This window comes from Electrophorus electricus, chromosome 8, assembly GCF_013358815.1.
Source record: "Electrophorus electricus isolate fEleEle1 chromosome 8, fEleEle1.pri, whole genome shotgun sequence".
Lineage (NCBI taxonomy): Eukaryota > Metazoa > Chordata > Actinopteri > Gymnotiformes > Gymnotidae > Electrophorus > Electrophorus electricus.
In genome coordinates, this window is record NC_049542.1 from 23,879,867 (window position 1) to 23,904,600 (window position 24,734).

Here is a 24,734-nt window from a genome sequence, read left to right on the forward strand (position 1 = left end):
CACAGCCCCAGTACCTGACAGCTTAGCTGGACACACGTTTGCATGCCTGCAGCACATTTACATTTCCTGTGTACCAGAGGACTGGCCCTGTTTTTTGCACACAGCAAAATGAATAGAGCTTAAAGCAAACTCTCAGTAAAATAGGGCAGCCAATTATATAAGCAAAATATGAGTAGCCTCAATTTAAGAGAGTGCAGCGAGTCATGCTCTCTTAATAATAGTCAAGTGAAATGTATTTATATAAGACATTTTACAACACACATTGTCACAAAGCTGCTTTACAAACTCTTGGGTCAAGATCCCTAATGAGCAAGCCGGTGGCAATGGTGGGAAGGAAAAACTCACTGGGTGGAATTAAGAAAGAAACCTTGAGAGGACCAAGACTCAAGAAGGAACCCCTCCTCCACTGGGCAGCCCAGTTAATAAACAGTCCATGCTGCTTTGTTATTTTATGCTTAGATGTTTAGACTAAGTAGCCAGCTTAGCATAGTTTAGTGTGTCTAGGGTTGTGGGTGGACTGTTTATATATTCATGGCATATGGCACCATTATTTCATCATTAGAACATCTACTGGCACCATCAGATATACCGGTGGCACCTGGACAATTTCTGGCATCATCATTGATGCTTTGTCACCGATGAGCAGTCTAGTCAAGTGTTAGCATCATCGTTGCAGCAACATGCAAAAGAGACAGAATAATGTTGGTTGGCTCTGTAGAGGTGAACAGTGCGTGAACAGTTCATATACAGTAGACATGCCAGTGAACAGTATGGTTTATCTGTAGCAGCATAACATAAACTAGGGAAGGCTGGAGGGTGACCACAGTCCCGTGGGCTCTCTGCAATTTTGCATTCAAACCGCATCATTGTCACAAACTAGAGTGAATGCATGAAGTCCCTGGATGGGATCCCCAGGCTCTGCACTGTTAATATATGGGAAGCTAACCAAAAACTTGAGCAAATAAGAAAGTCTTTATCCTAGATTTTAAACTTGGAATGAGTCTTGGATTAAAGCTGGAAGGCTTTATAGGAGAAGGTTCTACCCCTACCTGAAATATTACTAATTTTAGGAACTAAGTCGGAGCATTTTGAGAATGCAGTAGGTGAGGTGTGCTATATATTATTGTATAGCATACAGTGAGTCCATTTAGATACTGTGGAACCAGTCCATTTGTTACTGTATATGTCATCAGGAGAATTTTAAAATCAACTCAAAATTTAACTGGGAGCCAGTGCACATCTGAAAGAACAAGGTTAAATGTGGTCTAGCCCTTGTTAGGATTTTTGCTGCATTCTGTATGAGTTGGAGTTTATTTAATGGCTTTTATAGCATCCAATTAGAGGAACATTACAGTAATCCAATCTTCATGAGATAAAAGCATGGATCAATTTCTCTACATCAAATGAGGAAAACATATGTCCTATATGTCTCAGCAACACTATGTAAATTGAAAAAGGAAGTTTTAGCATCATTACATATGTGAGTGTCAAGTCAGAGCTCAGAGTCAATATACGTTTTTCACAGCAGTTTTCGGTGTTACTGAAAAGCCATCAAGATTTAGTAGAATATTAGATCATTGGCCTCTTGGAGCCTTGGGTCCAAGCAATAGTACCTCAGTCTTCTAAAGAATTCAGAAGGAGAGTTAGTTGCCATCCAGTTTTTTTTTATTTCCTTCATGCAGTCCTCAACTTCATTAACTGCATGGGCATTATCTGGATGAGTCTATATATATATATAACTGAGTACCAACAATGGAAGCTAATGCTATGCTTACAAATAATTATGCTTAACAGTAATATATATACAGTAGCATTACTTTTGTACGTTCAGAGCACTGATTATGTACCAGCTGCTTGGCCTCTAATGATAACGAGTGTTTCCAGCCTATCTGGTAACATGTTGTGGGTCTATGCATAGGTAAAGTTTTTTTGTTTTTTTGGTTGGTGGTGTCGATTCCTGCTCACACTACTCACGTAATGTGTTAATTTTGGTGGTGTGAGCCGTGTCCCCCCAAGGTTGAAATGAAACCTACGCCACCTGGTCTGTGGTATCAAATGCAGGATTAAGACCTGATGTAGTATTAGATAATACCTTAATATGGAATGTGTATGTGAATAAACTATTAAAACTGCATGTGGCCTAAATAATAATAATAATTTAAAAAGTCATATACCTAATTTAAAACAGCACATACTGGAGAGATTTTTCATTCACATAGAAAGTAATTTTCTTTTCTGTCTGTTGCAAAAAAAAGGGGGGGGGGAGTGCCTCTCTCTCTCTTTTTTTTTTTTTTTTTTTTTTTGAAGTAATATTTCTCTTCGCTTCAAAGGTTTCCTCTTCTTCTGTGGTGTGTTTTTTTTAGCATGCTAAGAGCATGCAGTAGAGGCCAGCACTGCTTATTATGAGAACGACACTCGTGTTTGGTTTTCAGAAGGAGAAAGATGGCTTGCGGTTTCCTCTGCCCTCTGACAGCAGAATGACTTTCCAAAGAGCTCCTTTTGTGCCTGAGCGCAGAGCCGCTGGTTTTACGCAGGCTTTCGCAGAGATCTTAAGCCGTAGGTTTCACACCCAAGTCGCCGTATGTGCAGCACGCTGGGAAGTGCAAACCTCAGAAAGTCATGTTTCATTATGTATGAAATAGTCCACTGATAGAATTAAAGAAGAGAAAAGAGACAAAAATTGTCATAGCACTAGCTCGCCCCACTCTCTTCTCCTACGCGCTGTGGCAGAATCGTCGTCTCCACTCTTCTGAATGCGTGCTGTTGTTCCCGGCAGCATCCTGTACGCCGACATCGTCGGCTTCACAAGGCTGGCTAGTGACTGCTCTCCGGGAGAACTCGTACATATGCTCAACGAGCTTTTCGGCAAATTCGACCAAATAGCCAAGGTACCAGGGCATGTCATATACTCGATTTCAGTCAAATTCAGTAAGCTTTATTGGCATGGCCATATTCATTCACAGTATTGCCAAAGCAGTATTACAGTAAAACAGCACAAATTACGCTTTGTAATATTAAGGAATAAGGCAGATATATACTCCCTGTCTAGTCTTGACCATGTTTGTTGAACAAAACAAACATGGTATCAGCAATCCTAGTCTTTTCGTGTGCTTTACAGTGTAATTGACTGCTGAGTCTAATCTGATCTGTTACCATTTGGTTTATTTATTTGTATCATTTCTTGCTTTCTTTTCAGGACAATGACTGCATGAGGATTAAGATCTTGGGGGATTGTTATTATTGTGTGTCAGGGCTGCCTGAGTTTCTGCCTGATCATGCCAAGAACTGTGTAAAGATGGGACTGGACATGTGTGAAGCCATCACGTAACACATTAGCTTTGTATCTCTCTCTTTCACTTTTCATCTTCCTGTCTCTCTCTCTCTATTTTTGTCTCTCTCTGACTCTTCCTCTTATCTCTCTCTCTCGCTCTCTCTCTCCCTCTCTCTCCCTCTCTCTCACTCTCTCACTTCTCTATCATTTGTTAGTTTATTAGTCAATTGTATTTGTTTAACCAACCTTAAATGTAGTGCAGGTTATAAAAAACCTATGTAAAAAGAAGAGGACCATTGCTTCTTAAATTACACAAAACGGTTATTCACAGCTAAACAACCCAAAGATCTAACTAAACACCACATGTTGACAATAACTCTAATTTACCACTCAGCTCATACCTGGGCATTAGTATGTTTTATTTTCTCTTTACCCAGTCTTACAAAATCCCTGCTATTCTCAGTTTTACTTAATGGGCTGTCCTTTCTAAATGCAGTCCCCACTCTTCGGCAAGTTTTAGCATGTAGCTGGCCAAGTAGTGGCTGCTCGCACAGAAATATTACCACGCGGGTTTAGAGGCAGCCCTGGGCTGTCTGTCTATTTGGAGGGAAGCTATAGCCCTGTCTGAAAACTAGAACTTTACAAAATAATGCTGTAGAGCTGGATGACTCCAGAACAGAAGCCCGGGCACAAGTCCATCTCTGGGTGTGAGGGAGTCAAATCAGATTTTATTTTCTGATATACCTCATCCCAGAGGTAGCTGCCAATGGCTGAAGATTTGCAACAGTGTGCCATTTGAACTCTGAGCACTGAACTTATCTCACATGTGCGTGTGCGCACACATACACACACACACGCACACACACGCACACATACACACACACACACCCACCCACCCACCCACACACAGGTATGCACACACACATACCCACTCACTTATACTCAGGCTTTTGTGACAAGCCTGTGGAGTAACCAGAATGGATACACCATTGGAGGTGTATCTCTCCTCAACATGTGAAACAAATAACTGCATGCTCACAGACACACACATAGGCACACATACACACAGACACACTCACTCATGCACATATACTAAAACCGCTGGCATATTTTGGTTCTGGCATCACAGTCTCATTGCCTAGCTAAAAATATTTTTATTGTAGAGTAGGACAGTCTCCTGAATGCATATCTCAAAACTAGCAAAGTGTACTAGGAGAGAAGAAGAGCAGGTTGCAAGAAAGAGAGCAAGAGAAATCTATCAATTAGCATGAGAAAATATTTTATATGACAACCCTAAGCATGTTGCAGTACTGAAAATATGACATGTCATTTCAGGAAGGTGAGACATGCCACTGGAGTTGACATTAACATGCGTGTCGGAGTGCATTCAGGCAATGTTCTATGCGGTGTAATTGGTCTCCAGAAATGGCAGTACGATGTTTGGTCACATGATGTCACGCTGGCCAATCACATGGAGGCTGGAGGTGTACCTGGGTAAGCTCTGTGTCATTATTTAGGGTGCCTGCATTTCCACTTTTGTAACAAGCACTGTGAAAGCTATCAAGAGCTCTTTACATTAGTACAAACATCCTTTGAAGAGCAATACAGCGGTGGTTGTAGATGATGTGGAATTTTTTTTGTTCACAGTAAAAGCAACAAAAGACTATAAAAGCTGGCCTGTCTGAGTTCGTATTACTTACCGTCTTCTCTCTGTGGACTGTAGAGAAGGGCTGATGTAATCTGTCTTTGTCCGTGTGTTCTCTCGTTGCTGTTCACGCTCTCCCTGTTCACCGCTCCACAGACGCGTACACATCTCCTTGGTCACGCTGGAACACTTGAAGGGGGCGTACAAAGTGGAGATGGGCAATGGTCCAAGCCGAGACTCGTACCTGAAGGAACACGGCATCGCAACTTACCTGGTCATCAACCCAAAGGTGGAACCCACCCGCCAAAAAAAACAAAAAAACAAACAAAAAAAAACAGTGGGAGTGCTACATTGGTACCTCTCTACTAATCCATTCCCTCATCATCTGCATTGAATTTGGATATTTGGACTAATTATTAGATCTACTTATCTACTTATTGTTCAAACTGTTGCCAAAAAGCTCTTTGATGCCCAAATAAAGAAGGTTGATACTCTGATTATTTGATATGGAAGAACAGTACCATTGCTCTTGACAGACCCACAGTCTGGCAGCCATGTACTTCACCATCAATGTAACATAAGCCGCCCTACCCAGCTGTCTACTTTGAGATGTATCCGTTTACTGTGGTGGCTCAGCACAGCTCACGGTCAGAGCAGACTCCCAACACATACAATCCCAGAAGCCTTTTTTTTAAGATATATTTTTAGAGGTTTGAGGGTTTTGTTTATTTGCCCCCAAATATCACTGTGCTTGGCAATGTACATCATATGTAATGCCTTGCATTTTGGATTTTGGCTCTGTCCATGGATGTTGTGCTTTTGCCTGAAGGATTCCTAAAGGGTTCAGTTCTCCTCTGCTAGCCCTCATGACAGCCCACGGTTCCTCCCACAACACCTCTTCACTCACTGCCAGCACTAAATTTGAGTCTGATTATATTGCTGTCTCCATGTTGTCCTGAAATTACTCAAGTGGTCACTTGATTAATTATCGCATATGTGCATCATTGGCCAAATGGTGGATGGTGCACTAGTATTTTTCTAACTAATGTTGTTCAGTTATGTAATTGACATAGTTTCAGGGTGTTTTTTATGTTCTCAAAAGAAGCTGTGTTCAATTATATAGAGGGAAGGAAGTGTCCAGGCCTGTCAACTAAGGTCTAATTAAGGTGTTAATTATGCCTGTGAGTCATGTTCTAATTTAGTTTAATGCCTATACACCATGGAAGTCCTATAGTGCACACATAAGTCCTAATGTGCAACCCAGGTTTCTGCTGAAATAAATGTTCACTTCCACAATCTCATCATAGCTGTTCTGCCATCAGCTGCATGTTTTGAACTTATTTCTACCCTCATTAATGTGTGTGTACGTGTGTGTGTGTGTGTGTGTGTGTGTGTGTGTGTGTGTGTGTGTGTGTGTGTGTGTGTGTGTGTGTGTAAACTGCATAAACCTCTAGGGAGAGAGGCATAGCCCCCAGCTTCAGTGCCGTCCCCGTCCTGCCCCTGACGGGGTGAAGATGAGGGCATCCGTCCGTATGACCCAGTACCTGGAGTCCTGGGGGGCAGCTAAGCCTTTTGCCAACCTGCACCACCGAGACAGCATGACCAACGAGAACGGCAAGATTAACACACACGTGAGTCAAGCAGAGCATGGACAAAGCCGAGAAATTTTGCGATGGTGCCCCAGGTTGCCTGGGCTGCACAACGTAAATGACTGTGCAGGATATTCACTCACCACCAGGACCTGTCACTCACTGTCTTGCAGGGCCCACAGTACTGCATGCTTTATTTTCCCTGCTGTGAGTTGCTTGATTTAAACAACCAAAACTTTAGAAATGCATGAACTGGATCAAGTTTGCAGGGTTCCTCTATGACTAAGACTACATTCTCCCAACTCCACATTTTCTTATCCCAAAGCTCTTAGTAAGGAACCTGTTTTCCCTTTTCAGGATGTACCAATGGGGCACTTTGACTTCCAGGGAAGATCGGAAAGGTCAGTTCTCTGTATGTTAGTGACAGACAAACTGCTGTTGACCTAATCCAGCCTCCCTGAGTGACTCGTACTTTCCTTGCATACAGAACAAAATCTCAGAAGAAGAGGTTTGAGGAGGAGTTGAATGAAAGGATGATTCGTACCATTGATGGTATCAATGCACAAAAGTGAGTAGTTCTCCTGTTCTCCTTAGTTTAAAGAAGAATTCTCTCATATGCAACACAATAGCTACTAGCTGTGTTTCAGCGAATGCTGTTGGACATATTCAGAGATTAGCTAGCTTTTTCTATAGATATCTTCTTTGTTAGCTAATTCCTATAATTATCAATCATCATGTTAGGAAAAATATTTTATCCTCTTGGTCTTTCACTTGCTAGACAGTGGCTGAAGTCTGAGGACATACAGAGGATATCATTGTTCTTTCACAACAAGACTCTGGAGAAAGAGGTATATTCCTACAGGTGTCCTGGGGTGTGTAACAATGGAATTTTATTTAGATGTCTCAATATTCAAACTCTATGGGCTGGTTACCCAGACATGGATTAATTCTAGTTTGGGTCTGAAATGCTATGCCCATGATGAGTCATCATTACCCTAATATGGTTCTGGGAAACTGACCCTATCGTGTAAAGGTAATTTCTGAATCCAGTGTTCTCGATGTCATCACTGAAATGTGTTTTGTGTTTTTTATCCTTGTATATATAGTATAGAGCAACACCTTTGCCAGCCTTTAAGTACTATGTCACCTGTGCATGCCTCATCTTCTTCTGTATCTTCATAGTGCAAGTTTTGGTCTTGCCAAAGTAAGTACTTTTCATATATTAATTCATCCCGCTCTATGTTGCCTAACAATGATAATGTGATTATGAATGGTTATTCAGCCCAGCAGCAGCTCAACACATACTGTGTTATAAGATCTAGTGACAAAAAGACAGGAGAAAGATGAAGACACAAAGTGAAATGCATAACATCAGTGTGCGCTGGGGATCTCTGTTGTTGGAAATTGATTTTGTGAATCGGAGACCAGGGCAGATTTGGAAACTGCATCTCTTTACGCGAGAAATCTGACAGAAAAAACCATGCGAGTCGTTAATTCGCTCCATGAGCACTTTGAGAAACCTGAGGGACTTCACTGACTTTCCTCTGTAATGTGTCCTCACTTCCTCACTCCAATGTTATATCAGATTTATAACACCTTAAAAAGGTGCCAGCAGTGATTTTGATATTTAGATGTGCTCTCAGTCACAATGTTATACAACTAATCAATGTTGTCAGCTAGGCATTTTCAGACTTTTCAGACCAGACTTTTCAGACTTTTCAGACTTTTCTTGAGTGAGAGGCACCACTTTCTTTATTGTTTGCTCCTTTTTAAAAATTAAATCAATTTAATTTGATAATTTTGACCGTTATCACTGAGTTCTGTTTGCGAGAAAAAATTTTTTTTAATATTCTGTGGCTTGTAACTCTCTCTTGCTAAGTAATCATATTACATGTAAATATAGCCAAAATCACAGCACATGATCATTAAATGATGTGTATAGTGATTTTGTTTGATGATGCCACATTATAAAATCTGAGTTTTGCAGTGCTGAGCACCCACTTGGAAAGGGCTTGGTAGTAACTGCTGGTTAACATGTAGAGTTAATGGGCTGTGTTTCAGTCATTATTTCATACTCATTATTTCATACTCACCCATTGAAAAAAGCAAAACAAAAATGTAAATGAGAACAGCTTTATTGGGAATTTAGCTATATATATATATATATATATATATATATATATATATATATATATATATATATATATATATATATATATATATATACATATACATATATATATACATATATATATATATATTTATATATATATATATATGTGTGTGTGTGTGTGTGTGTGTGTGTGTGTGTGTGTGTGTGTGTGTGTGTGTGTGTGTGTGTGTGTGTGTGTGAGAGAGCACAGAAAGTAGGAGGGAAGCAACCAGCTGTAAAGAGCTAAACCATCTTACGCTAGGTAGAATGCCAATATGACACGATGATGTCACATATGTGCTAATTAGTGAATGATGTCATCTTGTGACATTTAGTGACTTTTCCAGCAGCCTTTAGCTATTTTCCATTGAAAGTAATTGGCCACACATCTTTCATAATCATAATCACTGTGGGGGAAACAGTATGGAGAACATGGAGCCATGGAAGCTAAAACCTGAAGCTCTGAGCAGTCATAGTAATGTGGCCTGATGTTTTCTGCACTGCACCTTTTCTGCATGTTCATGGGTTGGATTTTCTTTAGAGAACGAAATTAAGCCTGCAGCTGTTATGATAATGAGTCAGCAACTGTTCAACAGCTCAGTGTAATAGTGCATCTATTCTTCTTAATGATCCCATTTTCAGCAGAAATTGTTCAAAATGTGCACAATAGCCAATAAGGGTACAAACTGTTTTTGGAGGCAAAATGATGCCAACTCTATTACTGACAGATTCATAAATTGTATAGTGACTCAATTATGTGTGCATGTGTAAGTGTGTGTGTGTGTGAGAGATAGTGCGTTACACATCCTAATAAGTAAAAGCAAATACCCTTGAATAGAGCTGGCTGTTTAATGAGCGGAAGGTTTGTTTCCTGTAGAACCGCTGTCCTCGGGGTGTCATTTGGGACAGCCTTCCTGCTGCTAACACTTATCCTGTCCATTAGCTTCGCTGGTCATATACTGGTGAGTAAAGCAGACTTTCAAAAGGTTTGTTCATGTGTACATGTGAAGTGTTATTTTGTTTTGCACAGGGATCACAAATAGAGCCACTTCTTTGCCCAGCGTAGTATAATGGTCTTTGAATGCAAATAAACACTTATTGCCCAGATAAATAGTGATTTCCTTCATAGTAGGTCATCACATAACAGGCTTTAGGGCCTGGAAAATGTCCATAGAATACATACCTTTATAGCAGAAATGTGGCAGGTCTACTTTTATTGTGACTGAAAGATGTGAGAGGTGTCAGCTCAAGTTACATTTAATTCAATTTTGGTTTATTTCAAGAGTTAAAATGTTATTTAATATATGGGGGGAAAATTGCTAAAATAATCAATGATAAAAAAGAAAACCTAGTTCAAAGGGACAGTAAAGTTTCTTCACATATTGGGAAATAGGTTGAAGCTAAATACTGGGGTTTATGTGAACATTTTTGTTCCATGTGATCAAGTATTTTAGCCTAACTATACCACTTTCTGCAGGTTGCACTCACTGAAGGTTGCACTAGTCTTTGAGTATTATGACTGCCAACTTTAGTCACAAGAGGTAGATCCTCCACTAAGATTTAGGTTAGCACACATTTTAAAGCCCATTTGTTCTAGTAAATGATCCTGTGAAAATAAATACCAATGAATCAGTGACTGAATCTTACTATACTTTTTAGGGAAATAAAATATAATAATCCTCGCTATATGTGAATACATAACCCTTTCAAATCTATCTGGAAAGGATATGGAAATGGAAATGTCTTGTTTCTCTTTGAAAAGGTCATCTGTTTCTTTAATGTTTTTTTCAGTCTCTCTCAATAACTCTCTCTCTCTCTCTCTCTCTCTCTCTCTCTCTCTCTCTCTCTCTCTCTCACTCACTCTCTCTCAATCTGACTCTCTATTGTTCCACCGTAGCCAGTAGCAGCATCCATGAATAAATACCTCACAATACATCAATCAATGGGCAGGAACACATCTTATTTTTGTAATCCAGCATACAGAATTTGAAAGAAAAGAATAATGACTGTGAAGTTCAGGTTCAGAATGTTCCATTAAAAAGGGACATTATTCAGCTGTTATTGCTGTAAATATCCACTGATTAACATTGACATTCTGCACTTTAAACATGCTTCAGAATACAAGGGAAAGACCACAAAAATGTCCCTGTTTAATTATTATTATTATTACTATTATTATTATTATTGATTAATTAATTAATGGGAATATAATTATATATTACAGGGAATAGACTTGTCATTTAGGATGGTAAATATGTTATCTAGCAAGAGTGAAAGTGGTAACATCAACACCCCACACGTCATCCTTCGGTTTGCCCATCAATGGATGATGAAGAGGCAGCTCCTATAAAGGGCCTGCTTGGAATTTGGATTTCACCACAAAGTTATCATGCAATCAATGACATTGTGATGAAGGCTAACCTTAACACCACGTTCAAAAACAGACAGAGAGAAACAGAAAACAAAGAAAGAAATGGCAGTTTGAATTCGCTAGATCGTTCACCAGGTGACTCACAAGGTCACTACATCACTGACCACCTCATTTGCCTATTTATTATTTAGGTTGTTCAATGGGTCATTCAGTAGGTCATTAGCTAAGTTGTTCACTAGGTTGTTAACTATGTCATGTAGGTTTTTCCCTAGATCACTGACCACACAATTGACCTCTTAACTATCTACGCTGTTCACTAGGTCATTTACCAGGTCATTCACTAGGTCATTTATCAGGTCATTCACTAGGTTTTTCGCTGGGTCATTTACAGTCATTCACTAGGTCTTCTGCTTAGACATCTGTCAGGTTACTGACTAGATCATTTAGCATGTAATTTACTTGCCTCTGTGCCTGTATTAGAATATACTTTTTCCAGTAATCATGGGAATTATGTCCTCCCATGGTTCTGGCCAAGAATATCAAGCACTTTGTTGCTTTGTGGTAGACAGCAATCTTCGTCTTCTTCGCTTCTCTGATGTTAGAGGCTACACTCACAGCTCTCACTACCATGAGCCAAACCTATAGATGTAATGTGTTTCTGCGAGGTTTGTTCAGTACTGCCAAGCATGAAGTAAGTGGCTTTAGTGTGGAGCTCATGCTTGGTGCAGGGGGGCATGGACTTCTTTTGGTTGCCCTTGACTTCTCTAAGCCCCTGATACCGTTATGAAATCACACAAGACAGAGTTCTTCTGACGTGAACAGATGGTCACAGTACAGTCTAGCAATGCCCAGTCAAACATTACACCATCTAAACACATTATATATCAAAAGTGTGTGTGTGTGTGTGTGTGTGTGTGTGTGTGTGTGTGTGTGTGTGTGTGTGTGTGTCAGAAGGAGGAAAGGGTTAAAGGGCAGTGTATCTCATTGCAGTGTCTTTTTAGAACCGTATAATCTATCATGTTATGTTTTTTGTTTTGTTTTTTTTAGTTTTATTTTAGTTTTTGATTTAATTTGAAATTATATGTGGAGATTTATACTGTTATATGGCATTGTTTCAAATATTCATACTGTATGTTTGACTTGTGTCTTCTTTCTCGTTAGTGTAACCCTGGGCATATTGCAGGGGAGGTGATATGCTAATGACATTAGTAGGAGTTAAAGCTTGTTTTCACCTCTCTCTTGTTGCTGTAGCAATGGGGCAACGTGGCCTCCTGCTCTCTGTCCTGGCTCCCTCACTCCTCCACACTCGGCACCAGCAAGCCCTGGATACGACTTGTACTCACCATGGCAACCACCGCACTCATCTTGGTCATGGCCGTGTTCAACATGGTGAGCATCGTGACTGCCAAAGGGCTTCATGCTGGACAGTGCTCACTGTATCCCTGACCTCACACTGTGCTCCTAACTACACGCTTTGCCCCTGAATACTTGCTTTTCCCCTGACTACATGCTGGACTACTCCTATAGGGACTTTAAGTGCTTGAACAAGTCTTGACAAGTGGCTTAATATAAACAGGTCAGGATGACAAAGCTAAACAGAGCTGTTAAAGCTGTCATACTGCGACCCTAATAGACATTTTCTCACTCCTCACCTCTGTGTTCACGTTAATACCCTCACTGAGTGCCCCTCATCAGACATCAGCAGGCTCCCTTGTTCCAGCATGAAGGACAAAGGATGTCTATAGTCACCCGCTGTGGGCTTTTGAAAGGGGGTGGACTGCCAGGAGGACAGCCTTGGGTGGGGGGTCTTCGAGTTGAAGTCCAGGGAGCCTGCCTTGGTGAAAGAAACATGTTTAGGAATCCTAACAACCATGATGCTAGCCAGCTCCATTCCAGGTAATGCATGTAGACTTTCCCTTTCAGTCCTTTTCAGAGAGAACGCGTCCTCCGTAAGACCTGCTCCGCTAGAAAAGGGCTCCCATACAGAGTCACATATTTGTGCATTTGCTGTGGTTCAAATCTGTTGTGGTCTTACCAATGAACACTTCTGCTTATATGTTTTAGCCCCATTAAATCACAACTTGATGTTTTTATTGTTATGTTTTTATTTAGGGTGGGGTGGGAGGTGTTAAATATATATAATATTTTTAATATACTGTTTTCCTTCTTATGTGGGTACATTCTGAAACTTAATGGCCTTTAAATCGGTGAAAATAATTAGAGTATAAAAGCGTCTAAAAGGACTACAATTGCTGAGAATCATATCATTTATTTGTTGTGTTTCAGACTAACACACAGCCTTTTCAGACCAGGTTTTTCAGTAATCTTCCAGAGTAATCCAGGGTTATGCTGGGGTGCTGACCTGCTAGGCATCTTCGATCTGTAGTGATCCTGACATCATCCCTGTTTCTTTGGCTTACATGGTGGGTGGCCAACAGCTGACTTTACCTGCAGCATGCAACAAGCCTGCTGAGCAGATGTCAAGAGCAGAGCAGTGTTCACCACTGTGTTCTGCTCCTCCATGGTTCCTCCGAATGACACTCTGATGTCTCGTTAGTGTGTCTGTAGGACAATAGATGCATGTGATGAATCAGGACTCTCAGTCGTGAGCAAAAGGCTAAAAGTGCAGCACTTGAATGCCAGTCGATTTCATGCAGTAAGCTCTCTCGTGTGTCTGATTCTCTGCATCCAAACACTGAGTTGTAATCAAATCTCAGGTGAAGGCACGTGCATATGCATGTTGGTTGTGCTTCACTTGCATGACCTCGTTCATAGGGGTTTGTGCGTACTGCTCAAGGCTGTTTCTCTGAGGTAAGGACTGCTTTTAGGGGCAATATCTTCAACTCAACATTTCTGCAGGCATTTGTGACTGCATTGCAACTTACATGCTGTGACTTACATGCTATAGAATTGTAAACGTTTAGTGTATGCTGAGCGCAGACTTTGAGCACAGATTAGTTGTTGCTGTTTTTTCTTTTATCCATGACCAGTTCTTTCTGGAGGATGAGAAGGTGATAACAGTGGCTGCAGCAAATGGTTCCAATGAGACCACCCATGGAGTTTACGGTCAAACTACCCAACCCCCAGACAACAAGTTTTACTTGCCCGTAAGTCGTCTGTTCAGTATAACTGCTCCTTTATGCTATTCTTCTAAGTAGCATTCAACAACATTTTCAAATTTATTTAAAAGGCTAAAACAAAGGTACAGTATCATATTGCACAATACATCCATTTGTGTACTGACTCCTATATCAGTGTAGATTTTGCATCAGTTTTATATGGCTTAAATGAACAATTGTGAATTAAAAATGTAAGCATTTTTCCATGTACTACTCAATAAAAAAAGCCTTACGGTTAGCTATGTCATGCATTAATCCAATGTATGAAACTCATATTGTTTTTAGAAGAATAAACTCCAGTGTGGGGAAAGTGATGTAGTGACATTGCAGAGCAAAACTGTAGAACGTATGGCACTCTTGAGACTCCTGTAGGTCCTCAGAGAAAAATCTGAAATATAACATTACTACTGAGTGTTTTTGCCTGATTCATTGGGAATGAAAAACATGTTGTGGTGATTGTGGTATTTGAGGACGCCACTTGGCAACCATGGGTCTAGCACCTACAAATATTTCAGTGCCGAACAGATTGTGCCTCAGATGGTGAGATAAGATCATCAAGTCCATCACATGCTTTTGGACTTTTACAAGACTCAGATGCAAGACATGCAAGGAAGCAGCCTATCCTTGCATTTATTATGTGAGCCTCCCCTTCTTTGTCTAGCAGTCAATTAACAGTGTTAAACTGCAGCTCTGGACTATTGCTTTAACACTGCATTACATTTTATTGTTTTTTGTTTTTTTGTACATTTGGCGTGGGAATAATCTAAAAACATAATAAAATAATTTCTCTATAAAGTGACTCTGTTTAGGTACATAAACTATATTTATATCATGGCATACTATGTGAATGTCATATCACAGTCATGCTTCATAGGTCATTTCATGTTCTTTACTGGCCATATGGTTTAGGATGATGCAGTAAAATGTGCCTTGTGTCATGACAAAATGTTTTAACAGGGACAGTTGACTGTAGATTTAAACATTGTGCTGAGTAAGGAGGAAATTTATTGTGCTTAAATACTACTCAGAGAAGACAAGCAAGAGACTGTGCAGACATCCATTATTCATGAAGATTTTAATATTCTCCTTTTTCAAATGTTCAAAGTTCGTTATCCTTATTTTCCGATTTAAGTTTATTTCTTCTGATGGTCACTCTTGAATGCCCAAGGCAATTCCCTGGTTTTATCTGTATTTCTCCCTAAAGACACACACACAAACACACACACACACACACACACACACACACACACACACACACACACACAGACAAGCTTTAAACAGATATAATGAGTTGCTGTCTGTAACTAGTTGTTTAAAAGATTAGGCAACTTTGAAGGTTGTGTATTTTGCTGTCAGATCATAATTCAACTTTCAAAAATGTGTTTCACCATTTCGTTTAACTCTATTTTTCAATATTGTACTTTGCACAATTGTATTTTCAGCTGTAGAACTGATCAGGCCTCTTTGCTCTGTCAGTACTTCATCTACAGTTGTATCCTGGGACTGGTGTCCTGTTCCGTGTTCCTCAGAATCAACTATGAACTGAAGATGTTGATTATGTTGGCTGCTGTGGTGGGCTACAATATCATCATACTCCAGACCCACGCTTCAGTACTGGATGAATACAGCACAGCCCTCTATAAAACCCAGCCACTGGACAGGTATCAAACCTCTACACACACAGGCACATGATGTCTAACTGTGATGTGACACATGGGTGAGATAGAAAATTTGGAGCACAATTTACCCAGGTGCCAACAAAAAAAAAAAAGACCTGCTCCTTCAATAACTCACGATATTATGAATGACAGGTGCTGAGATGGGCGGCTTAGAGTAGATTGCATTGGATTGATTTTTTCCCAGATGATTGACAGCAGGAGTAGGGGTGTTATATGCAGGTAATTTACGGCACTGTCCATTAACCCAAACCATATGCTCCAAATTGGTTATTCTGTTCAATTTCTTTCTGTCAATTTGGCCTCGTTTATTATTATTTTCTCTGTTATCTCAAAATCTATTTTTCTTTCTTTTAGACCATGGTCTCCTACTAATCACACAGTGACATATATGTTATTATTGGTTGTGCTCTGGGCTCCAACTGATGGAATTTAAACGAAACAATGACTGAGAGGTTAGAGTCCAGGATGGTGGATTTAACTGAAGGTTATTTATAACTGTACAGAGTCAACAATAGGAATTGCAGCCCTTTTTGCTACACAGTCCCCTATTTTAGAAGACCATATGTTCCAGAATAAAAACAATGGCAGCTAAGGACGACATCATACAGAAGAGACAAAAGAACCATACAGAACCAACAAAAGATCTAAATAAGCATTTTAATCTGAACTGTCTTGGTGGTTTAATAGAAAGAAGAAGGAAGTTTCAAAACCTGTAAAGAAGGCAATCAGGATGCTGAACATAGCCAAATGACTGTGGGGCAAAACCAGCTGTGGTATACTGTCAAGAGGCCAAAATATACATGTGAATTTGGTGATTGCAATGAAAGTGAAAGTTTATGGAAGACTATAGTACTTTTGACCAAATAATCCTTTCGCTCATGAGTAAAACCAATGACTTCATACTGAACAAGGATTAAGATATAGATCCAGTATTTAAATATAGATGTGTGAAAGACTACCACTGTCCACTTACATACAAAACTGCAATGTCTTACATTGCCTCTTATTCATTCTTTCATTCATTTTTTTTACATTTTTACTTCAGACTCAGAGATTATGGCTGGCCTGAGGGTGCTGAGCAAACACTATATGTAAATTATATGTAACTTTAAAATGACCATATTTTGGAATTCAAAAGGTGGTTTGTGTGGGCATGTATACATGACCACTTTTAACAAATGTATTTATTCAACTTACTTACAAGACCAATGACAACTGCCTCCAAAGCCTGTATGGCCAGATAATCTAAAAAAAAAACAACATTAAAAGGGACACATTCTTTAGGTCCCAAAAAGGGGCAAAAGAGGATGTAAGGTAAACGTATGTGTCACGCTACCCGACACCCAAACTACACTACCCATCATGCAGTTAGTCTCCAGGAGAGCGACTCATCCAATCATCAACAGTTCACCAGATCCTCATCACCTGCATATTGAGTTCACCTGTTTTTTCATGTATATAAGCAATCCTAAGACTGGTTGTCATTGTGAAGTATTGCCTCCAGTTCATCTGTGCATACCGAGCGTTCTATTCATGTTTTTGATCTCCTGTGTTTTTGCTCTACGATTTTTTGGTCTCAGACTGTTTTCCTCTATGATTGCGATTACCCTTGACTGCATCTCTGTGGTTCTGAAACTGGCTAGTTTAACCACCACAGATACGGATTACAATAAGACTCCTGCCTTTTATCCGCAAGCGTCTGACTTTGCTTACAGTGTTACAGAATACTTTGCCTTTATGCAGACGGCGGATTTGGAGGCTCTGATGGAGGCTGTTAACAGCCAAGGACAGCTTGTCAGTGAACACCAACATGTCACACAGTCTCTGGATGCTCTTGCCAAACAACAAACAGACCAACAGGCCCAAATGGCTAAACTCGGATAGTGTCTAAGAGACCTTGCTACTCGACTACAGGTCATGACTATGTCTCCCCAACACAACTCACCTCCTTCTGCATTCTGCTATTGCTAGTGCTCCTAACGTTGCTCATCCTGTTGTTCTACTGAGTAAACCTGATTAAATATGATGGCTCTCCAGACAAATGTAGGGGTTTCTTGTTACAGTGCCCCCTTTATTTTAATAGCATTCCACCCTGTTCTGACCAAGCCAAGATATCTTGCCTTACTGCATGACTAATAGAGAAAGCACTGGATTGGGCCACAGCTATCTTTGAGACATTGTCGTATAATTACTTACTTGCCCAGTTTAAAGCCTTTTTTGATCATTCACATGAGGAGAGAGAATGCGGACAAAGGCTCACCATACTCCGCCAGGGCAATCGTGCGGTTACAGACTACGCTCGCAAGTTTCGCATTGTAACAGTCTAGTTCGAAACTTGGACATTCCGGTGAAGCCTCTACCGAAAACCCTTCACCTGGCCGCTTTAGACAGGTCCCCATTAGGGGCTGGTTCCATCGCTCTCTCCACCACACCCATCAAACTCTCCACCAGTGCACTTCACACAGAGATCATACCCTTTTTGATTATAGAAGCCTCATCCTTCTCCATTATACTAGGCCTCCCATGGTTAGAACAACATAACCCTAGTATCTTGTGGTCACAGAAAGAAATCCTTCAGTGGTCATCTGCATGCCAAAAGAACTGTCTGACCGTTCCCACAGTTACCCTGTCTTCTACCATAGAAAGCCCTGTTGAGGCCCACACCTGTTCCATTCCCTTTGAATATCAGTATCTCACTGAGGTTTTCAGCAAACAAAAAGCCACCTGTTTACCAATCATCATCTTGCCTATGATTGCTCAGTAGAACTCCTAGAAGGAGCCACATTGCCAAAAGCCTGCATTTATCCCCTCTCAGGAAGAGAAAATAGCCATGAAGATTTCTATCAAAGAGGCACTGAATCAGGGTTTCATCCAACCATCCACTTCCCCACTTGCGTCTGGATTCTTCTTTATAAAGAAGGACGGAGGTCTCCGCCCATGCATAGACTATTGAAACCTCAACCAGATCACCAAGAAATATGCTTACCCATTACCTCTTATCCCAGTCGCCCTTGAACAACTCAGAACAGCCAAATATTTCACCAAGTTAGACCTCTGTAGTGCCTAAACTTGGTATGTATAAAAAAAGGGGATGAATGGAAAACTGCTTTCTTTTCCACCAGGGTCATTACGAGTATCAAGTCTTGAATATGACATTCTTGGGTTACATCATCAGCCATGGCGGGATCATCATGGACGACCAGAAAATAGAGCCGACCTCAACTGGTCCATTCCCACCACTATCAAGAAACTTCAGAGCTTTCTCGGCTTTGCGAACTTTTATAGACGTTTTATTCGACATTTCAGTGATATAGCAGCTCCTCTCACATCCCTCCTTAAGGGAGCCTCAACTAAGATAAGCTGGAGCCAAGAAGCTGAACAGGCGTTCAAACAGTTAAAGGAGGCTTTTACTACTACCCCTTTACTAAAGCATCCCAATCCCTGCATCTCATTCATGGTTAAAGTAGATGCCTCAAACATAGGTGTTGGGCCAGTATTGCCACAATGGAATGAGGCATCCAAAATGCACCCTGTAGCATATTTTTCCCACAAACTGAGCCTGGTGGAATGCAACTATGGAATAGCGGAACAAGAGCTATTGGCTATGAAGCTGGCATTGGAGGAGTGGAGACACTGGCTGGAGGGGGCTAATCATCCATTCCTAGTGCTCACCGACCACAGAAATCTAGAATACATGCGCACGGCCAAACAGATGGCTTCACGTCCCGCTGGTCATTATTCTTTTCGAGATTTTGTTTTAAGATTATGTACCGTCTAGGGTCCTATAACACGAAAGCAGATGCCTTGTCCCGCATCCACCTAGGGGAGACAGAGGAGGAACCTACTGATCCAGAGACCATTCTTCCTTCATGAGTACATCTGGCTTCGATCAAATGGGAGATACACGACAAGATCGATCAAGCTACACAAGACATTGTCATCCCTACTGAATGTCCCACAGAAAGGAGGCTTGTACCAGCATCCTGCCGAGATCGGCTGTTAACTTGGGCTCACTCGTCCCTTACGACTGGTCATCCTGGTGAGACCCATACCCGACAACTTATCACTAGTTGTTATTGGTGGGAGACCCTTGCTAAAGACTGACATACGTATGTTGCGTCTTGTTCAGGGTGTAGCCAAAGTAAAACCCCTAGGATACTGCCTGCTGCTAAACTCATGCCTCTCCCCATACCCGAAAGACCCTGGTCCCACGTAGTGGTGGACTTCATCACTGACCTACTTTGCTCTGATAGCAATACTTCTATCCTGACAGTAGTAGACAGGTTCTCCCGTGGTGTGAGGTTCATAGCCTTCCAAACCGCTGAGGTTTTATTCAACCAAGTTTTCCATATATACGGTATACCTGAGGACATTCTGTCGGACCGTAGACCTCAGTTCACATCACATGTTTGGTCAGCCTTCTTTGAACATATAGGGGTAGTTGTCAGTCTGACATCAGGTTATCACCCTCTGCCAGTACGAACATGCTAACCAAGAACTAAGTAAGTTTCTGCATTGTTTTTGTATGAACAACCCTGCTGACTGGTCCAAGTTCCTTCTTTGGGTAGAGATGGCCCAGAACTCTCTCACGTGTTCCTCCGTGGGCATTACGCCATTCAAGTGTTTCCTTGGTTACCAACCCCCCGTGGCCCCATGGACTTCGATCACTACTGACATCCCTGCTGTGGATGATTGGATGCGACGTATCGAATAGTTATGGGAGGAAACTCATCAGAGAATTGAACATGCTTTTTCACAATATAAGGAAATGGCGGATCGACATAGAGGAGAAACACCAGTATACCAGCCTGGACACCGGGTATGGCTATCTACCCAGGATTTCTGTAAACCCAGATCTTGTTGCAAGTTGGGTCTCAAGTACTTCGGTCCCTTTCAAGTCATCAAGCATGTAAACGATGTTACTTACCAACTCAATTTTCCTGTACATTTCTGCATTTCCAGTTCTTTCCATGTGTCTCTTCTCAAACCTGTCATTTCAGGTCCCCTGGATGAAGTGTCTTTGGACAACGTGCCGCCTGAGCCTATTGGCGGTACCCCAGTATAGTCAGTGCACTGCATTCTGGATTCCAGGAGACGTGGGGGCACCATTCAATATCTGGTCGATTGGGAGGGTTTTGGCCCGGAGGAACAGAGCTGGGTGCCTCATCATGACATTCTAGATCCTGGCCTCCTTTCAGAGTTTCACCTTCAGTTTCCTGACAAGCCGGCTCCTCGTCCTTGTCCTCACTGCCCTCTTTCAAGGGTACCTTGGCCTGGATCGGCTTCCTCCGCACCTGTCGTTGGTCATCGCGGGCATCCTCATGACTCTTTTGGGGGGGGGGCTATTGTCATGCTGTCCAACACCCAAACAAACTACACTACCCATCATGCAGTTAGTCTCCAGGAGAGTGACTCATCCAATCATCAACAGTTCACCAGATCCTCATCACCTGCATATTGAGTTCACCTGTTTTTTCATGTATATAAGCAATCCTAAGACTGGTTGTCATTGTGAAGTATTGCCTCCAGTTCATCTGTGCATACCGAGCGGTCTATTCATGTTTTTGATCTCCTGTGTTTTTGCTCTACGGTTTTTTGGTCTCGGACTGTTTTCCTCTAAGATTGCGATTACCCTTGACTGCATCTCTGTGGTTCTGAAACTGGCTAGTTTAACCATCACAGATACGGATTACAATAAGACTCCTGCCTTTTATCCGCAAGCGTCTGACTTTGCTTACAGTGTTACACTATGTAACATACTATATATGTTATGACCAGGAAACTTAAAAGCCCAAGACATTGGAAAAGATTTCTCCTCAGTGAGCCTGCTTCACAAAGATTTGCTTTTCCCCCCCCTCTCTCACTTCTCATTTTCTGAGAATTTTTCATTATAGTTCTCCTTCTTGCCTTTGCCAGACCGGGCGTTCTAAAGGACTTGAAGACGATGGGTTCTGTATCGCTGTTCATCTTTTTCATTACTCTGCTTGTTCTGGCAAGGCAGGTGGGTGTCCTTCACACTATAGCTCACAAACCAAGAAAGAGCAGGGTCAGTAATCCAAACCTAGCTCAGTGCGCTTGAATTGCTTTGTGGAGTGAAGCTGGATTTGACTAATCTGCATGGTACAGTTTCCATAATTTGTGATGTGTGTAGCCTTTGACACACTGTAAAGCTGCTATATTCAGAGTCTTATTGCTTATAAATGTAAGTAATCTCTTAAGAAGATTTGTTATGCATTGTCACCCAAACTGAAAATTATAATTATTCTTTACAGCATCTGAGCTGGCATGTTTAGGATATTTTCAGTTCCATTGTTCTTTAATAGCATAATTAAGCACCCTTAAAATGGGAGCATTGCAGATATATTAAAGGAATTTGACAGTAAGTAATTTTATAAGTTTCATTTGTACATTTCATTTTAATTGGTTAATTCTGACAAATAATTAATGTACTGTAGTCTACTGTATGATGTCAAAGATAATGCAGTCAGCTATGCAGTCTTTTGGCAGTAGATTACCTACCAGCTACTTTCCAAAGGAAACAGTGAAGCTACAGTAAAGCTTCAATGCAGAAAAGTAAAACCAACCAGTTCATAAATATAATGTCCCCCTTTATATTCTCTTCAACTCAAATAAATGGTGGTTGGTTCCAGACCTACAGACCTATATATTAGTTACAATGAATGTAGTTACTGAATTATGACATTTTCCTTAAGATCAATAACTGAAGAATTGGCCTTGCGTTTAAGAGGCTAAATGAGGCTAATATCGATATTTTCTTTAATATTGTAAGGCTGAAACAGTGGAAAGTCCCAATGTTTGATAAATTTTGTGTGTGTGTGTGTGTATATATATATATATATATATATATATATATATATATATATATATATGCAGCCTCCCTAACAGAGTTGACATGTGATTTGACTTGTTATCTTTCTGATTTGTGAAAAGTCACACAAGGTGATCAGATGTCTGCATCTCTTTGCCTCTGTGTCCTCTTGTAACAGAATGAATATTACTGTAGGTTAGACTTTCTCTGGAAGAACAAGTTCAAACGGGAATGTGAAGAGATTGAGACTATGGAGAACCTCAACCGGGTGCTCCTGGAAAATGTGCTACCTGCTCATGTAGCAGAACACTTCCTTGCTCGGAATTGGAAGAATGAGGCAAGTGTATGCATATGCACTGATCAAAAGGACAGTGAAACTTATTGAACAACCGGATGAGGCAATGTAATGTTTCTGTGCCTTCCAAAAAATATTTAAATTGAATGAGTTTACGTCATTTCCAATTCTTAGGTTAAATCTAAAATCATCATCTTTCCTTTTTCCTCACCACATTTATTAATGATGCCTGCTATAATTTGTTTTGCAGGACCTCTACCACCAGTCGTATGACCTAGTGTGTGTCATGTTTGCCTCCATCCCAGACTTTAAGGAATTCTACACAGAATCTGATGTAAACAAGGAGGGATTGGAGTGTCTCAGACTCCTCAATGAGATTATAGCAGATTTTGATGAGGTATAGAATAGTGTAGAAACATATTCAGCATACTATCTATCTCATTGCTATCAGTTTCATTTCCAATTATATTTTGAAAAGATGTATGGGAACTGAAATATTTAGACGTGAACTGCCAAAACTAATCATTTCAATCATATTGTTAAATTAACATGAAAGCAATATTAACATAAATGTGATCTTTGTAATCTGGGGACTACACTGAAAAAATGCATTTTAGACCCTGACTGAAATGAATTTATGAATTTACTCATAAAACAGCTTTACTGCTTTTTCTGGGGTATTTGATTGATTTCCTTGACTGAGTATTTGCTCTCTCCTCATCACTGGCAGTTATTATCCAAACCCAAATTTAGTGGAGTGGAGAAGATAAAGACTATCGGCAGCACCTACATGGCTGCTACTGGACTCAACATCACTCCTGGGGCAGAGTATGCACAGGTGAGCCTATGTACTCAGTTTGGGGGGGGAAATAAAAATACTACAAACAATTAATTTGAAGCTCAGATCACAGAGCTAAAATTCTGTAATAAACACTAAGATTGTTCAGAAATGTTAAACACCCACATTCTCTAACATCTCTAACATCAACTTTCTCCAAAAAACACTAATATATGTATGATAACAGCTGGATTTTGTGGTGGTTTTTAGTGAACGTTTGGTTGGTGTACTCTGGGCTCTATGTTTCTTTTGGGGTTTATTAATTCTCCAAGAAACAAAACGTGGTCTTTTTATATAGGCGTGGATGTTGGTGAAAATTGGGAGTAAAAATAAATTATGATTTTCCCTGTCTCTCTATCTTTAAGGATCATGACAGGCAGTACATGCACATTGGCACAATGGTTGAGTTTGCCTTTGCCCTTGTGGGAAAACTTGATGTTATTAATAAACATTCTTTCAATGACTTCAAACTGCGAGTGGGTGAGTAGGAAAAGTACATAAAAGAATAATTGTGCACAGGAACATGACAATTCAACATCAGGGTATTAACATGTACTTCAAATTATATAAGGCCTATGTCAACCTATATGGTTTCCAAGAACAGTTTCACAAACATTTTAGTATCCTAGAAATTCATGCAGAGGAAAGTCTATGTTGTAGATGTGATGTCTTTCTAGCATTAGCCTTTCCAAAGCTAAAATTCCTTTTACATAGCTTTGGGATTTGTGCTCAATAGGAATAAACCATGGACCACTAATTGCTGGAGTAATAGGAGCACAGAAGCCACAGTATGATATTTGGGGCAACACTGTGAATGTGGCCAGTCGGATGGAGAGCACAGGAGTCCTTGGGAAGATTCAGGTATGTTTCTGTTCCCGTCTACACTGTACAGTAAGCATGCCAGCATTTAATGGGGTTGCTTTTGTCAGTATTCTTAGCATTGAAT

The 24,734-nt window shown here is 40.6% G+C and overlaps 1 protein-coding gene across 4 annotated transcripts in view; it reads left to right on the forward strand.

The window, feature by feature from the left end:
* Positions 1 to 24,734, forward strand: part of adcy2b (adenylate cyclase 2b (brain)) — a 42,187-nt gene that overhangs the window by 16,869 nt on the left and 584 nt on the right. For 2 of the 4 annotated variants that reach the window (XM_027030425.2, XM_035529406.1), the window contains exons 7-25: positions 2,777 to 2,888; positions 3,197 to 3,324; positions 4,607 to 4,765; positions 5,073 to 5,205; positions 6,371 to 6,547; positions 6,863 to 6,906; positions 6,993 to 7,073; positions 7,284 to 7,353; positions 7,612 to 7,709; positions 9,535 to 9,619; positions 12,280 to 12,417; positions 14,019 to 14,135; positions 15,624 to 15,808; positions 21,743 to 21,827; positions 22,834 to 22,992; positions 23,201 to 23,347; positions 23,681 to 23,788; positions 24,154 to 24,268; positions 24,525 to 24,649. In XM_027030425.2, coding sequence (XP_026886226.2) covers positions 2,777 to 2,888; positions 3,197 to 3,324; positions 4,607 to 4,765; positions 5,073 to 5,205; positions 6,371 to 6,547; positions 6,863 to 6,906; positions 6,993 to 7,073; positions 7,284 to 7,353; positions 7,612 to 7,709; positions 9,535 to 9,619; positions 12,280 to 12,417; positions 14,019 to 14,135; positions 15,624 to 15,808; positions 21,743 to 21,827; positions 22,834 to 22,992; positions 23,201 to 23,347; positions 23,681 to 23,788; positions 24,154 to 24,268; positions 24,525 to 24,649 — 2,266 coding nt within the window. The remainder of the gene's footprint in view (positions 1 to 2,776; positions 2,889 to 3,196; positions 3,325 to 4,606; positions 4,766 to 5,072; positions 5,206 to 6,370; positions 6,548 to 6,862; positions 6,907 to 6,992; positions 7,074 to 7,283; positions 7,354 to 7,611; positions 7,710 to 9,534; positions 9,620 to 12,279; positions 12,418 to 14,018; positions 14,136 to 15,623; positions 15,809 to 21,742; positions 21,828 to 22,833; positions 22,993 to 23,200; positions 23,348 to 23,680; positions 23,789 to 24,153; positions 24,269 to 24,524; positions 24,650 to 24,734) is intronic. The other 2 variants (XM_035529407.1, XM_035529408.1) reach the window with 2 other exon arrangements.